Source organism: Dryobates pubescens, chromosome 5, assembly GCF_014839835.1.
Source record: "Dryobates pubescens isolate bDryPub1 chromosome 5, bDryPub1.pri, whole genome shotgun sequence".
NCBI classification, from domain to species: Eukaryota; Metazoa; Chordata; class Aves; order Piciformes; family Picidae; genus Dryobates; species Dryobates pubescens.
The window spans coordinates 17,727,464-17,744,108 of record NC_071616.1 but is presented as its reverse complement, the minus strand read 5'-3'; the positions used below and the strand labels follow the sequence as shown (position 1 = coordinate 17,744,108).

General features: G+C 39.5%; 1 protein-coding gene across 4 annotated transcripts in view; it reads right to left on the bottom strand.

Annotated features, from left to right (window-relative positions):
• Positions 1–1,048: 1,048 nt before the first annotated feature.
• The window catches only part of ARID4A (AT-rich interaction domain 4A), a 49,165-nt gene continuing 33,568 nt past the window's right edge, over positions 1,049–16,645 (bottom strand). Inside the window, exons 14-24 of one of the 4 annotated variants that reach the window (XM_054161703.1) lie at positions 15,714–15,942; positions 12,192–12,442; positions 10,151–10,348; positions 8,881–8,965; positions 7,916–8,117; positions 7,654–7,716; positions 5,365–6,495; positions 5,085–5,189; positions 3,861–4,076; positions 3,493–3,639; positions 1,049–3,077 (exon numbers count right to left, since the gene is read on the bottom strand). In XM_054161703.1, coding sequence (XP_054017678.1) covers positions 2,974–3,077; positions 3,493–3,639; positions 3,861–4,076; positions 5,085–5,189; positions 5,365–6,495; positions 7,654–7,716; positions 7,916–8,117; positions 8,881–8,965; positions 10,151–10,348; positions 12,192–12,442; positions 15,714–15,942 — 2,731 coding nt within the window. In that variant the 3' untranslated portion in view covers positions 1,049–2,973. The remainder of the gene's footprint in view (positions 3,078–3,492; positions 3,640–3,860; positions 4,077–5,084; positions 5,190–5,364; positions 6,496–7,653; positions 7,717–7,915; positions 8,118–8,880; positions 8,966–10,150; positions 10,349–12,191; positions 12,443–15,713; positions 15,943–16,645) is intronic. The other 3 variants (XM_054161704.1, XM_054161705.1, XM_009908266.2) reach the window with 3 other exon arrangements.

Below are 16,645 nucleotides of genomic sequence, written 5' to 3'. Positions count from 1 at the left end.
AATCAGCTGCAGGAGGTGGGGGGGGAAGGCTGAATTCTCTTGCAGCCCTATTCTTTTTAGCAGTTCTACCAGTCTTGGATCCTGTAATCTGAATTGTGGTATGGTTTTTTTACCTCCTAACTGAGCTTGAAATAACAGCTATCATTTTGAGAAAAACTGTGAAAGAGTAGAAGGGAAGAGAACAGCAGGAAGTCTGCCAAGAGGGTACTTTACTTCTGATTGCTCTTGCAAACATGACACCTAAGCTCTTATTGAGGGCAAAAAATTCCAAATTCAATAGAATCAGAATTAGTGCATCCTCAACAGCATAAACTTTCAATTAAAGCAGGATAATACATTTTGAAATTTATTTTATTTCAACAGAGCAGAAGCAAGGGGATTATTGTAAAGTGAGAAGTGGAAAAAACCAATGGGGTTTCTTGTTGATTTCACCTTCAGTACTGCAGAGTCCCATATTATTTAGTTAATCTTTTCCCTGTGGTGCTTTGAAATGCCATAGGAAACTACTTGAAACATCTACTGAGTCATCTGGCTGACAGATAAGCTGCTTGCCAGAAAGATAAAACCAGGAAGTCAGTAACACACTGGAGGCTTTGCCTCTGGACTTGCAGATTTAGTGTCCTGCCAGAACAGTGATGCTGGCTGTTACTGGGGGAGAGTGTGGGTTGTCTGTTCATGAGTACTAGAGCAAGGTACACAGGTGGAGAGAGGAAGTAAGGAAGTTCTCTATGTCAAGGAGCGATCATCTGTTAGAATAGGCTTCCATGTTTATGAAACCACACCTTCTGTCTTCCACGGGTACTTTGGACCTTCGTAAGAGAGAAAGGGAAGCACACACTGACCACCTACACTGCTCTACACTGAAGTAGAGTTAGAAATCATTCATCATCTCTGCATGTTGTACCTACCTAAGATCTCACACAGTCCGTAGACAGAGGTTAGGTATGTGCAAGAGATACAATTCATCCTACAGTTTCACTGAGTTTGAAGATCCCTTCTGCAAATAGTATCCTGGAATATTACAAATATTAGCATGGAAGATAATCTGAGAAAATGTGACCCATGTTATTTCCTTTTGAATGAGTATTGCTTTTTATTCACAGCTATTAGAAGATGAACAGTAGAAGTTAGCTCTGAAAAAAAGGTCTTTACAGTGATTTATGGAGATTAATTTCCCTATTTAGGTAAGTCCAGACATTTACAAGAACAACCACTTAAAAATAAAATATAAAGCCTATGTTTAAAACATGGCCTTTATTAATGCTGTCTTGTGAGCTCCATATTTATCTTACATTGAAATAGTTCTGCTTTGCTTAAGAAAAGACAGAAAAAGTGCATTTACAAGAGTACTTTTTCTTTAATTTTCTGCGAAAATGGAAAGAATTGGAACCACAAGTTGACAAATGCTGCAAAATGAAATTTCCAGAAACATCCATCGTAGTAATGCTACGCCGTCACTAGTGTTTCCTTCTGCCTTTATGCTGTGTGAACCAGAATATCCTGCTATACAGTCTAGAGCATCTAGGTTATTACTCTACAGCATATTAAACACAGAAAAAGAGGCGAAGAGCCCCTTTCAATGTACAAACATGGATAAAAAAATTGATTTAAAAAAAAAAAATCACTTTTTATACATCATGTATATGCAAACTGCTTTAAATACATGGTCTTGGAGGAGTTATTTACAAACTGTATCCACCCGTGGAACAACCCACGGACAAAGCACGCAGAGTTGCTTTACTTTATGGTTGCATCTCAGCTTTGGGAGATAGAAATTCATTCGGCAGTACAGCAAACATAAAGAGCTTGTGACAAAGTATCTCAAGGGCAACCCAATAAATTTTGTTCCTCAAAACAAGAGTACTAGGACTGCCAAAGTTTCCACATAAAGCCGTAGTTTAACCCAGATGCCCGCTTCCAGACTGGGGGTGCGGAGGATGCGTGGACAGACCCATGTGTGGCTACTGGGTAGCACCTCCTTACGAGCCCATCACTGGTCAGGGGTTTTTAATTGAAAGAGTGAACTAACCTAGAATTTTTATTTTATGTTTTTTTTTTTTCCAATTTTATTAATATTTTAAAAAATACATAAAAATACAACATCCAATGTCTGAATAAATATATTTAACAAGTTGCAAGATACCTTATTTTACACAAAAATTTCAGCTTTAGAAATCTTGTTAAATAACTTCACTGTTGTTATATATTTCATTTTTCGTCTTTTTTTGTAACAAAATAAAAACTCTGAAATTACATAGAAAAAAGACAAAATATTTTTGTCAAGGGATAAGATAGTCCACTGAAAACCTATTCACAATTCCACTGTAAACATTAATAAACATTAAAATATTTGCATAATTGTGTGCTCAAAAATCCTATAAAAAGTGGAAGACTTATTACAACTGTAGTTTTCAGTCAACTACACTTCCTTTCACAATTTATTTTGTCCCATTTACACCTTTAAAACTGGGCACACTGCTGAACACATACTTTGGCAGTTCTGTATAGCAAGTGCTTCCACAAAGAGGAACTACTCACCAAGAGTTACCGTACAGCTTGGTGAAAGTGCAGCAGTTACTCAAGTCTTTTGACAATACTCTGGTGTCTGCTTGGTGCACTTGCTTTTCTAAGATCTCCCTAGAACACCTGAATGCTTCACTGGACATAACTTCTTAAATTTGATAAGTGCCCTTTCTCTGCATTAATTAAAAAAAAACAAACAAAACAAAGACAAACACAATGACAAGCATGTCACATTGTGCCTACAAACCTTCAGTTACCAATGAGCTTAAATTCTCTGAACAGTAAATTAAACCGAAGAAGAGGGTAGGAGGCGAGAACAGGTACAGTCCAGCAGTGGAAGTGTGTACAGAATATACTTGGCAATGTCAAACCAGTTGAGTGCTTTCTGTGGTTGAATTTCAGGATTTATGTCCATGGCAGCAAGTTGCTGGCAAGGCAAAGAAATGTGTATCACCTGCATTCTACAGCAAGCACATTTTGAGGAGGAGAAGATGATGATGGACTCATTCCAGTGTCTGATGAAGCAGATGACATGGAAGCTCCTGTATGTGACACTGAATACAAATAACAACAGATCAGCATCAGGTTATCAAAGCACATGTCAGGATGAAGGTTTCCTTGTAACTAAGTTTTTTAAAAGACCTCAAAGCAGCTGAGTCACAGAAAACTGGTAGGAAAGTTTTTATCAGTTGCTTTCCCTGCTATATTCACATACATTTGAGCAGTAACCTCACCTCCTGCACCGCAGACCACAGCTGCAGCAGGAGGTCCAAATTTGATACACATTTACAAAACAGTGGACGTTTTCATGCCTGTAAAGCCACAAATACTCTATAAATATGTACAAATGACAACTAGGTAAACGTTAGAATGCTTATTTTTCAAAAAAATACTGTCAATTAAACTCTGAATTATGTATTTTCAGGCAAATTAAACCTCTCTGAGGGGAAGTATAAATCTGAAAGTTACCTTCTCTGTCTTTCTTTTTCAATCGTTTTCTTCTCCTGTCTATGGTCGCTACTTCCGACTTCAAGGACATGTAGTATTTCCGTATTTCCTGTAGTTTTTCTTGTAAGAAGGAGATCCTTTCAGTGCTGCTCATATTGTCTAGTTCATCTGAGAAGAGGGAAGAAAGAATAAAAAAACTTTATCAAGGTGAATTTGAAGAAAAGCAATTCTTGAGAGTATACAAGATGCAGCATGGAATATCACACACTTCCGTAATTTCACCATAAAAGGCCTATACCTAATCTAGAATCCCAAAATTTGTTCTGAAAAAAATGGTGCAAGTTTCCTTTTAGATGCCCTATAATCAAATCACTTAAAAATAATCTTACTGAGCTGAAAACTCCATTTGTACACTCTAGGTGAAGCATTCGGGTGGTGGTGTTTCTCTTTGTGTTTATCCTTCTCTCCATCTTTGATGTGAGGTGAAATCACTCTCGCAGGTGATCGAGAAATCTTCTGTGGTTTGGATGCATTTACATGTTTCACAGGAGTACATTTACTGGAACTGTCTAGGACAGGAAGGTCCTCACTGTCACTGCTTTGTCCTGCAGTAAGAGAAAAGTATTTGGACTTCAAAAAACCAACATTGACATTTAAAAAAAAAGAAAAAAAGTAGTTATAGTCACACACACACAAAAAATTAAGAAAAAAAGGTTTCTTCTTGCTCAGAAGATTGCAGACTGCACACAAGGAAGAGCATTTCAGATTCAATGTGTAACCTTATCAGGCACAACAAGGCACAAGCACTGAACTCTCAAGAGAGCTGATTGTTAATGCAGGAGAAGTCAAGGGCTGACTGGGCCTCAGTTAAAAAGCAATGGTCATTTTTTTAAAGCAGCAGCAATAAATAAGCTTATTAAAATAAGCCAAGACAGCTTATCAGTGCTCTGAAAGTCACATATTTGGGGTTTTTTATATCAGGCAGACACTAGAATCTCATTCTTAAAGATTAATACTGTATTAATATAGGTAGGTAGCACGTGATTGTATTTACCAAATTGCTTTCTACATCTAAGAGGAAGAGTTTTCAACATGACTGAAATCATAAAAGCTTTAACATGTAACAGCAAATTTTAAGCTAATATATGTAAATATTTTAGATTCCCACAACAATTGCAAAGTTTAACATAGGTGTGTAAAATATGTGAATATTGTATGTCAGAAGTAATGCTGCCACAGGGCTTAAATATGCAGCAATCACTAAAAATGATCTACAGGAACACAAAAATCAATGTTTCTGTAGCAAGTTAAAACAGAGTCACATACTTGAGTTAAAACCCACACATGATTCCATCAGCTGAGAAGTTATTTTTAGCATCAAACATTTTTTCCCTCCATACTTCAAAAATGGGCTTTTTCCCATGGGAAACACCTGTCCTAGGACTTGTTTCTCCTCAGAACAAGCTTCCCTATCCCAAATTCATAACCAAACCTATATATAAAAATCAACATAATGGTAAATATTTAGTAACTTCTAATACTAAGAACAGTGGGCCCTTGTACATGCTGATAGGCCAGCACAACCTTCTTCCTCTCTCCCTCTGGGAATGTACCTGTTCCATTCTTTTCAGTTTTGGCTGCAGCACTTGTTCGCTTTGGAGTACGCTTCTGTTTTTTTGCCAGTGTTCCACTATTGCTGTCGCTGGGCCTTTTTTGACCTAAATGAAAAAGAAGAAATGATGCCTCAAGCATGTCTTCTAACAACATGCTGTTTTTATAAGGAACAGGAAAGTTTAAAATCAGAAGCCAGAACAAGCCAGCCATTTCTAGCTAAGTGACACCAGATTTAAGATGACTTAGAGCAGAGAACAGCTGTGCGCAGGCACCACTCACCTTTCTCCCCGATATCCCTCTCTTGCACAGCTATGCTACAATTGCTTGAGGTCGTACTGGCTTCAAACCCATTAGCAGACTCGCTTTCACACAGACCTTCTTGAGACTCTTCTGCTACACTGTCCACTTCAATAGTCATGTCACTTTCACTCTTGATACTGCGCGACTCATCCTGACTAAGCATAAGCGGTGAGGCCACTGAGAAGCTCGGCTGGACAGCTGCAGGTAAGGCAGATGGATTTGAACTTGAAACATTTGGCTCTGGCTTTTCTGATACCGTGTCTTCACTTCCGCTCTTCTCCTTTTCATCCAAGTCATCCAAGTCTACTTCATGGCACAGCAAAGTTTCAGGACCAATGTGAGGCATTGCATCATCCTCGTCCTTTAAGGGAACATTTTCATTTTCCTCAGATGGATGTTCGAAGTTCTCATGCCTTGGCTCTTGACTGTGCTGAACAGATTCTGCCACCAGTGATGGCATTTCTTCATTTTCAGTTCTGAGGGACTCTTCAGCATTCAGCCCTCTACATTCTTCTGCTCCAGTACATTCATTGGTCCTCTCTTCAGATACAATATTTGGCACTTCCATCTCACTCTCTCGTCGATTTCTCTTCTCTGGCGATGCCTGTTCCAAAGTTTTCCTTTTCAAAAGCTTCTTATCTTTTGTAAAAGGTTCTGTTTCACATTCAGTAGTGCTGGAAATGTCTTTACAGTCCAAGGAAGACACATCTAATCTTTCAGGTTCTGTTAGAGATTCATTTGCCACCTCTTCTTGGCTTCCTGGTGCAATCTTTGCATTGTCTAGAGAGGCATCTTTTGTCTTGCTCCTTCTCCCTTTTCCTTTAGGTGATTTCTCAGCCTCTCTTTTGATTTCTTCTATTTGTTCCACTTTATTTCCAAAAATCTGAACAATTTGTTCATTTTCTTCAACTTCCAGTTTCAGTGCTTCTAGTGGCTGTACTTCAGTCCTGTCATTTTCTTTTAATGCATGAGGAATCTTTGGGTTTTCTTCATCAAGCTTCTCATCACGTAGTTTTTCGCTTTTTTCCAGTTCTGAAGTTTCTGGAGAAAATTCTTCATTCAAATTCTTTTCAGATGACTCATCTGCTTCACTGTCAGATGAACCAGAATCTAAAAAAGATGCATTAAAAAAAGGACACAGCACCCTAAATCATCAGTCACAGCACAATGTTATTTACTTTTTACCTGCTACAATTCCACCCCCCCCCCCCGCCCTGTGTTTCATGGTATTTGTATCTGTTTACAATAAATTATTCCAAACTTTAAAAATCTGGTATTATTCAACACACTATAGGTGTTAGTTTGACTCAAAATGTCTAGGAAACTACAATAGCAGGAATAGTGCCATCAGAGTTCAAGTAGCATTTGGACAATGCTCTTAGTCATACAGTTTAATTTCAGGCAGTCCTGTGAGGAGCAGGAGTTGGACTCGATGATACCTATGGGTGCCTTCCAGATTAAAATATTCTGTAATTCTACTGCTAAGATTCTCCAAATAAACCAATATAAACAAAGTACAGTTTATAGTAGCAAAAATAGTTTGGCAACTCCCATGACCTGGTGTCTTTCTACTTGTGGGTATTGCCTCCTCCACCTGACACAACAAAGACTAAAAACAAGACTCCTCCCCTATATGCACAAAAAAACCCCAAACTAAAACCACAAGCAAAAACCCCACACCAAACAAACAAGCAAACACACACCAACCAAAACCCAAACAAGCAAACAAAACTCCCCCAAAACCTTCCATTCAACAATATGAACATTTCTCTGCTCAACTATTGCATGAATCATGCGCCACAGACAAAGCAAGTGTTATTACGTTACCAGAAGGTTATTTTGGAACCTGTACTGAAAGGAGATGCTGATTTCACTTCTGTTCTTGTTCACACAGACTCAGAAACACCAAAAATATTGTTGCCATTTGTATATAACTTACAACTCTGCTAGATGATGTAGTACTGATGCTGAGGACTTAATTACCACAACAAAGACTACCATTATACCACTAGATTTGGTCTGTTCAAGATTAGGACTGAAAGGTCTTGGCTAAATATGGAACAACTTGCACAGACATTTCCATGCTACAGCTCTTCTGTGAGCAAACAGTGCTCCTCAGCAGTGTCAGCTCAACTGCTTCCTCAATAAAATTCATGGGGAGAAATAAAAGAGGCAGAGGGGGAAATAAGGTCAGAAATAAAAATCAAACATCTTTTCCAAAAGGTACTGAAAAAACCTCAAAGCGTACACAGGATTGAGATCACTCACCGTTTGATCCTCTATCAGAATCAAACATTCCTGAGCTACGTCTTGTCTGCCTGCGAGGTGTTGCTACAATCAAAATCAAAAGTATTAATTTTTAGCGTGTAAAATCTGCAGCAAAGCTGTGTTCTGTTACACTGCTCATACACTGACTGGTTAAGCAGGACTTTAAAGCTGCTGACAGCACTGCGTTCGCTGACGATGCCGTATTAATTACATCACTGTTTACATGCACTTCCATGCCAGAACAGCAGTGCACCAGATGTACCTTCTGTTCCATTTGGTAATGGTGAGGAATCTGACAAGTTGTTCCGTGCACTCCTGGCTCCTGATTTACCTTCGCTATTGGGCGTTTTGGATAAACTGCACGTTGTGTTTGATGGAAGAGTAGATTTCAGAGGGGGTCGTCCACGCTTGGATTTTTGTTTCTCCTCATCCCTCTTCTCATCCTTTTCACTGTCTTCTTTATTCTGAGGAGGAAATGATGAATTTTTATCTGTGACCGTTTTAGGCTGCGCCTTTAAGAAAGGGACAGTTGCTGGAACACTCTGGCTGAATGTTTTGAAAAACAAAGATATTCTAAACGAATTTCATTGGTAGATTAGTAGAATGCAACTTCAAGTTTTAATTCAGTTTGAGTCTCAGTCTCAGTTGTTCTGTCTCTTTTTCAGCCTGTCTGTTTCTGTCTCTCTCTGAGCAACAGCTGCTGGATGGAGTTAACCTTGAACTAACAGATAAGAATAATTCTTGCATATGCTTTCAGCTAACAGAATTTCCTCCTTAATAATTACCTTTTCTCTCTCTGTAATCCTTTTTGGGAAAGAAGGGAGGTAGGGGGATAGAGGGGGTACAGGGGGGGCGACCCTCCGGGTAGGAGGAGTGAGTTTTGTTTCTGTATTACATTCTTTTGCTGTATATTTCTGTATATATTGTAAATACTGTATATTGTGTATATATTCACTGCATTTCATCCTGCTTGTAAATATAGCTTTAATTCATTTCTGCTTCTCTGACTGAGTTAGCCATGGTTTCTTTGTGTGTGTGGGGGGAGAACTGAACTTTCTCTCACCACCACATTATCTTTCACTGTTGATCATCAAACCTTTCTTCCTTTCACTTGATGCTTCTATTAAAAAAAACTAGACAGTGGATTGAGTAACTTATTTTTTAACAAAAGAACAGTGATAGTCATCAAGTTTTGTGCTATGAGGAACTTATTGAAATAACCATTACTTTTGTTTTTTTCTTCTGTTTTCTCTTTGGTCCTCCTTTTTCCACAGGCCAGATAATCCGATCAGCTTTCACCCATTCATCGTATCTAGAAGTGAGTAACAAAGTACTGTGAGCACTAGATGTAAAAACAGTTGTTTAGCTTCAAAGAGTGAGTTACAGAAAATATTTATTAAGAAGGAGTAAGAAAGCACAGCATAGATTTACAAAGATATGCAGTTTCTGACATTAGAAAGATAAATCACATTTGTAGCTCTTAAAAATAATCACAGAGTTGGGGAATGGAGGTGCAGACTTCACTGTCTCTCGCCAGGAAAAAAGTGGAACTCAAGACTGGGTCAGCTGTAAAGTCAGTCAATAAATGCACATCATATACAGAAGGCAGTTTGCAGCACTCTATGCCTCAGATGTAAATTACACTTTTTTTAACCTTTTAACAGTAGTTTTTATATTATAGCAACAAACTGGGCGAGATTTTGAGAAGAACAAATACTGCTAGTGCTTGTCAAAATCTCATGACTTATTAATAAGGTAAAGGGACACATGTAAGTATTTGAGGGATAATTTCACACACAAACTTCATGTTGCCACAAAGAAATCTCTTTGTTTACTTAGAAACGTATGGATTAACATCTCAAGTTATATGCCAGAAGTGCTCTGTTTTTAAAAATTAATTCTGAGATCATTTTGTCTACATAATCACAATGCTCTTAACGACATCAAAAAAAGCCATTTCTGCAGCAGTGTTGACTATAAAGCAAGTTTGCCAAGACAGCATTTGGCCATTATTTTTTCCTGTAGTTTGTGCTTGCTTAGCCCTCTCCTGCTCTCTCTACACTCAACAGCCATTCTTTAGAAATCACAGGTAACATTCCACACAAATTTTGTTGCCAAGATTAAGCCTTATACACTTAATTGTAGACATCTCCACCGTTACCAATGGTTCCCTTAAATAAAGAAGTCTGAGTGCTAACACCTGCTGACACAATACGTTACAGGGATGCTCCTGTGAGGACCCAGGATATCTCACTTCAAGCTGGATATAAACATGGAGACATAAAAGTTAACTGCATTCTGAGATTTCAGTCCAATAATGTCATACTATGAATGAAATCGCTACCACTGAAAAGCGTAATAGAGGCAGATCCTGTTACCAAATTGATAATTCATTTTGGAGCCAAGTCACTGTTCACCTTTCTCTCTTTTTTTTTTTTTTTTTGAAAATAATCTTTTTAACAAAGACAAGACAGGAAAGACAATTTCTGATCCTCACCTTACATTCCAACCGTAGTAATGAACTAAATATAAAATTTCTCCATCATCAATTTCTGTGCTTTTAATACTGGCTTCATAAATTTTTTGAGTCTTTCCACGGCCATATTTTACTTTCACTTTGGTTCCAGTCAGGCAGGGTTCTGCATCCTCCTCATCCTCTTCACCTTCTGATTCTCCTTTGTTCTCAATTTCCTCCCTGCAGCAAGGTGTATTTAAAATGCCCACTAGTTAGTGAAAATCAATACTTTAACATTTAACTAGCATGGCCAAGCTACTACAAAAGAAAAAGGCTGCAAAAATTCTTTTTAAAAAAATCCCCCACCCCCCCCAGTTTTCTGTACCCTGCACTGCCTCTGAAGCTAGTGTGGACATAGCTTTTTCAATCAAGAACAGGACTTGGAAAGAATAGGGGTAGGTGTCAAAAATATCCAGGAAAGTTATAGTATCGACACGATTTAGCATGTGTACAACTACCTCAAAGCTTAAAGATTATTTTTAAGTGAGTATTCTGATAAAACATGAGTAAGTTAACTCAGTGTTTGGCTCCTATGTAAGGCAGGGACAAAAAACTTTAGTTTTTAAAATAGACTTGATTTTGACACACTATTTAAGAATACATTTTTCTTCTACAGTTTGCTTAATAGGCTACAGCTTACTTACAGTGCATGTAAGTCTGAACTGCCATCACTGCGATCCCCTCATGGAGGTAAACACCATTTGATTTGAAAAAAAAAGTTGACTACAGTGTTTAACCAAGTTCAAAAGCATCTACACAGCTCTCATTAGCTGTATCTGCATCTTATTATAGCTGTAACTAATATTTAAACATTCCACTCAAACGTATTTTCAAGCATTACAATCTAGCCTAATTTTTAGCTATACTTCTCTCCTTATTTAAGGATGAATTTAGCATAATAAAAGTTAAAACTGGAAGTTAAATTTAGTATAGTAGAAGTCAAACTACAAAAAAGTCACCAAGAAAGAAAATACTGGGGAAAAAAATGGAATGGCTTTTAATGGAATATATTTGCTGGCCTTCTGTTTTAAAGAAGCAGAACAAGTACCATCTGCACCATCTAAAGGAACCTCTTTGATGACTTCATCCCTCCAGGACCTGCTACATGCCCACCCTGTACTTTCATTTGAAGCATTTCTGCACTACAAGAGTATTTTATTGACTGCAGAGAGACACTTTCTTTAAAATATCTGCATTTGTTTGACGCCTTTAGAAGCAAATACTATATACAGCTTGATAGAAGTACTGCATGTCAACTTGTATCCAAAACACGGCCACGTGGGCAAGAAAAACAAGGTAGGAAAGCCAACTTAAAGCAAGTAAGACATTGCCCTTGGCCACAGACAAACTTGCTAAAAGGAGGTCTACTCTGGAAATAAATTAGTTGCCTGGTCACAACTTGTTTGTAACCAGGACTGTAACTGCAATTTAACTTGTCAAGCTTAGTTTCTAGATGGTGTTTGCCCTTCCATTTGTCTCCATCTTTTCCTCTTCAAGCTACCTCTGTGCTTCATTCAAACTCTCTTCTCCTTTACTTTATTAGCTGGTCCCCTTTCTGACTCCCTATATAAAGTAACGAAGCAAGCTGTAGGTTCACCAGCCTTCAGTAAACACATCAAAAGTGCAGGAGAAGAGGGGCTCTCTTTTCTAGTTTTATTGCAACTGCCCAGAAGAGTAGGCCCAAGCAGCTTCTCCCTATCTGTACAGCACCTGGGTATACTTACAACCCAGTCTACTTGGTGTCTGTAAATACTAGTGTCATAAAACACCATCGCAACCTTGGCAAGACCTTCAAGAAAATGCAAGTGAAAAATGCTGTCTGGTATCTACCAAAAAAAGGTGTTTCCATGAAGTACAGCAGACTCTGCAAGCTAGAAATAAAATTTTTCCCTTCCAGTTTGGCTGTGTGAATTATGCCCCTGGTTTCCACATTTTAGCTGTAAGATCTCCAACCCCTGCTTAGAAAACAGCTCAATCATGACACAGACATACTCATAAAGAGGTGATACAAGTTAATGTTTACCTCTCCCTCTGCCTTTCTTCCTCTTCATCTGACTCTTTATCAGAATCCTCCTGTTTTTTGATTTTTTTCTCTTTTTGCTTTGGTGTAGTTTTTCTCCCTAGTGGAGTTTCATTTTCTTTCTTTTCTGCATTCTCGGGTGTCTCCTCTACATCTTTGTTTTCTTTGTTACTGTCTTTTAATTTGTCTTGTGTTTTATCCTCTTCACCATCTTTTTTAGCAGGGGCTGCATCACGGGCAAGTCGTCTTCGTCCCTTAAACAGAAATATAAGCAGTTTAATGACTCTTGTCAATTGTCCTCTGCAAAGCCCCTCCAAATCTCAGCAAGAAGTCAAACACACTGTTCCTGTACAGAAGAAAGGCTAGAGAAAACACACAGTATATCACAGATATCACAGTATCACCAAAGTTGGAAGAGACTTCAAGGATCATCGAGTCCAACCTGTCACCACAGACCTCATGACTAGACCATGGCACCAAGTGCCACATCCAATCCCCTCTTGAACACCTCCAGGGATGGTGACTCCACCACCTCCCTGGGCAGCATATTCCAATGACGAACCACTCGCTCAGTGAAGAACTTTCTCCTCACCTCGAGCCTAAACTTCCCCTGGTGCAGCTTGAGACTGTGTCCTCTTGTTCTGGTGCTGGTTGCCTGGGAGAAGGGACCAACCCCCACCTGGCTACAACCACCCTTCAGGTAGTTGTAGAGAGCAATAAGGTCACCCTTGAGCCTCCTCTTCTCCGGGCTAAACAATCCCAGCTCCCTCAGCCTCTCCTCACAGGGCTGTGCTCAAGGCCTCTCACCAGCCTCGTTGCCCTTCTCTGGACACATTCAAGTGTCTCCATGTCCTTCCTAAACTGAGGGGCCCAGAACTGGACACAGGACTCAAGGTGTGGCCTAACCAATGCAGAGTACAGAGGCACAATGACTTCCCTGCTCCTGCTGGTCACACTATTCCTAATGCAGGCCAGGATGCCATTGGCCTTCTTGGCCACCTGGCCACACTGCTGGCTCATGTTTACGCGACTGTCAATCAGCACCCCAGGTCCCTCTCTGTTTGGGAGCTCTCCAGCCACTATGACCCCAGCCTGTAGCTCTGGCACGGGGTTGCTGTGGCCAAAGTGCAGCACCTGGCACTTGGATTTGTTGAATGCCATCATGCTGGGCTCTGCTCATCTGTCCAGTCAGTGGAGGTCCCTCTGCAGAGCCCTTCTACCCTCTAACTGACCAACATCTGCTCCCAACTCGGTGTCATCTGCAAATTTGCTGATGACTGTATCAATCCCCTCATCCAGATCATCAATGAAGATATTAAAGCGGATGGGGCCCAGCACTGATCCCTGGGGGACGCCACTGGTGACTGGCTGCCAGCTGGATGTGGCACCATTCACCACCACTCTCTGGGCTCAGCCCTCCAGCCAGTTCCTAACCCAGCACAGAGTGTTGCTGTCCAAGCCACGAGCTGACAGCTTAGACAGCAGTTTGCTGTGTGAAACAATGTCAAAGGCCTTGCTGAAGTCCAGGTAGACCACATCCACAGGCCTCCCCACATCCACCAGGTGGGTCACCTGATCAAAGAAAGAGATCAGGTTGGAGAGGCAGGACCTGCCCTTCCTAAATCCATGCTGGCTGGACCTGAGCCCTTGGCCATCCTTCAGGTGCGCAGTTATTGCCGCCAGGATAATCTGCTCCATAATTTTCCCTGGCACTGAGGTCAGGCTGACAGGCCTGGAGTTTCCGGGTTCCTCCATCCGACCCTTCTTGTGGATGGGGATCACATTGGCCAGTTTCCAGTCATCTGGAACCTCTCCAGTGAGCCAGGACTGGTGGAAAATGATGGAAAGTGGCTTGGCCAGCTTGAAGCCCTGTTATAGAGGTAAAAAAGGGCAAAACACCAGCATTCTGCTTGGTTTGGAATACAGCAAACAAGCTTCTGGTTAACTTCTGGAGGCTTTGAGGACATTTTTAAGATCTGCTGCCCTGACAGAAACAGGCAAAAGTGCCTTGCTCAATCACAGCTATAGCATTAAACAAAATGAATGTATAGCACTACTGAGAGAAGGCATCTTCCTTAAGCACCCTCAGTCCTGACAGCCACCTGTTGATTTCATGGAGTAGGAAATTGTCATCTTTAGAACAACTGGGAATATCACATATTTCAAAGGTTTTTTAGTAGCCAGAAAATTGTCTGGAACTGCCTGCAACTGGTTGTTGGGGAGGTAGTACAGGTTTATCATTTTACTGTAATCATTCCCTTGGTAGGGTCATTTGTAATTAAAACATTTAAAATACATTCTGAATGCAAGATTAATTATCTGGAGACCATCCACAGACAACAGTAATGAAGGCATTATAGTAATTAAGATTAACTGCAGTATAATGGTAAATATTTTGGAGAATAATAATTCATAAATAGCTAGTTATTGGATTAATAAAGTAATAGCATTCATAACCAAATAGTATTTAACTACTAATAAAATTAACACCAACAACCAGTAGGATGACAAAAAAAATTCTTCCATTTCTTTATCCTCTCATCAGCTTTCTCCAAAACCAAAAAATATCTGAACAAAGCAACAACATTAAGGCTGGCACAGCTTAGAAAACCACTTGCAGTCAGGCAGAAATACAATACATATTACAAATCTAAATTTGTCTTTTCATCTATTAAGTTTAAAGGCCATTTACGTGCTTGAAAAGCTGGTTTGCAAGAAGTATTTTCATAGATTTACATTTTAGTTGAACACAGCCCTTACAGCTTGAAAAATTTTAAAAGAATCAATTAATTGTCCTTCAGTAATCATGCCCCGTTAAGGAACAGAAAATATCCTTGCAACAGAATTAGCCGGAGTTCCTAAGAGTCCTTTTCAAACACCTTAAAAGTATTCTTGTATTCTCCACCAGGCTCAGTACCCAAAAGCTGAGGGGTCAGTGGTCCTACCCATGTAACTACTAATACAACTCTCACCTTTACAGCATTCAAAGCAAGACAAAATTTAAGTGCTCCTCCCTCTACTTTTGTATTCTACTTCCTGTAAACCTGCAGTGTTTCTTTTAATAAAGGAAGAGATACTGGGATAAACAACTCAAGAAAAGTAGGTCTTCCTTTGATTCTTAAAGCTGTGGCAGTCCCTTGATATTCCTCCAGATTCCATGCACCAGTGGATATCCTCTCCCACAACCAAGCCTTACCTGCCAAATTCCCCTGATCCAATGATACACAGCTCTTAGTAGCTCTCAAGCCATCCCTGAATTAAAACATATGTGACACCCAACACAGCTTGAGCAAGTCCCACAAACAGTTTAGAAGATGAAGAAATAATCAAAACTGATTCTATTCACAGATAGAACAGAATTAACTTAACACCAACTCTGCCTTCACAGAACCCTGTCCTAGACTTCTACAAATACACCAATTCAAAAGTACAATTGCTCCGCAAGGGAAAACTCATTATGTAAACTGTTCATTATACAAAGAGGTTTTGTTAAGCACTAAACAGAAATCAGTTCCAACCACTTACCCTTGGGGATCTCAGTTCTATTTCCTCTTTTTCACTCTCACTGCTGGAATAATTATCTTCTGCTTCTTTTTTAACTTCTGTTGGGGGCATTTTTTGTTCCTCTTTCACACTCTCCTCCATTGGTTCCACGTGTTTCTGTACGTCCTCTACCACTTTTGGTTCATTGTGATGGATGGTCCTAAACTGAATGTTTGCAGAACGGCAGTACTCTTCAAAACCATAAAGATACCTATAGATACAAAGAAAGCTCCATTTATATTTCATGTTTTCTTTTCTGCTTATTGAAGTGCATAAACCTTATATTCCTACTCACAAAAAGGCAAGAGTAGCTGTAACTTCAGGAAACAAAACAAAACAAGAGAACAAGCCCAAACACACAAAAATACACAGCTAGAGAGGATTTTGAAGCAGAACAATTACACACACAAGTCAAATGGTGAGAAAGAATACACACAGGTGCTTCCCACCAAATTAACTTTACTTTCGTGCAATTAACAATTCATGACCATAAAGCCTGGTCTGCAAGTGTGCAGTGACAGCTCCAAACAGCCTGGTGCTAAGATATGGACTTACGGCAAGTTACAACAGGGTAACAAACTGCACCAGTTTGTTCGCTGGTATGTGTGCACACTTTAATCCACTTAGAAGTGAGCGAAATATGAACTAGCTTGTTCATCAAAGCATACAAAGAACTCCTACCAGTTGCAACATTCTATCACATGTCCATACAATGTAATTATTTCCATTGTAATAGCAATCTACCACATATTTACCAATTACGCTTTTTATGATACTCTTCTCTGTAAAATACAGACCTTAAATAGGGGCCCAGTTCAAATCCCACTGAAGACAGTCTGAATATTTTCATCTTCATCAACATTAACGTGAGTTGAGTCAATAGTCATCCCTATTCAACCAGCCAAATTTCCTTA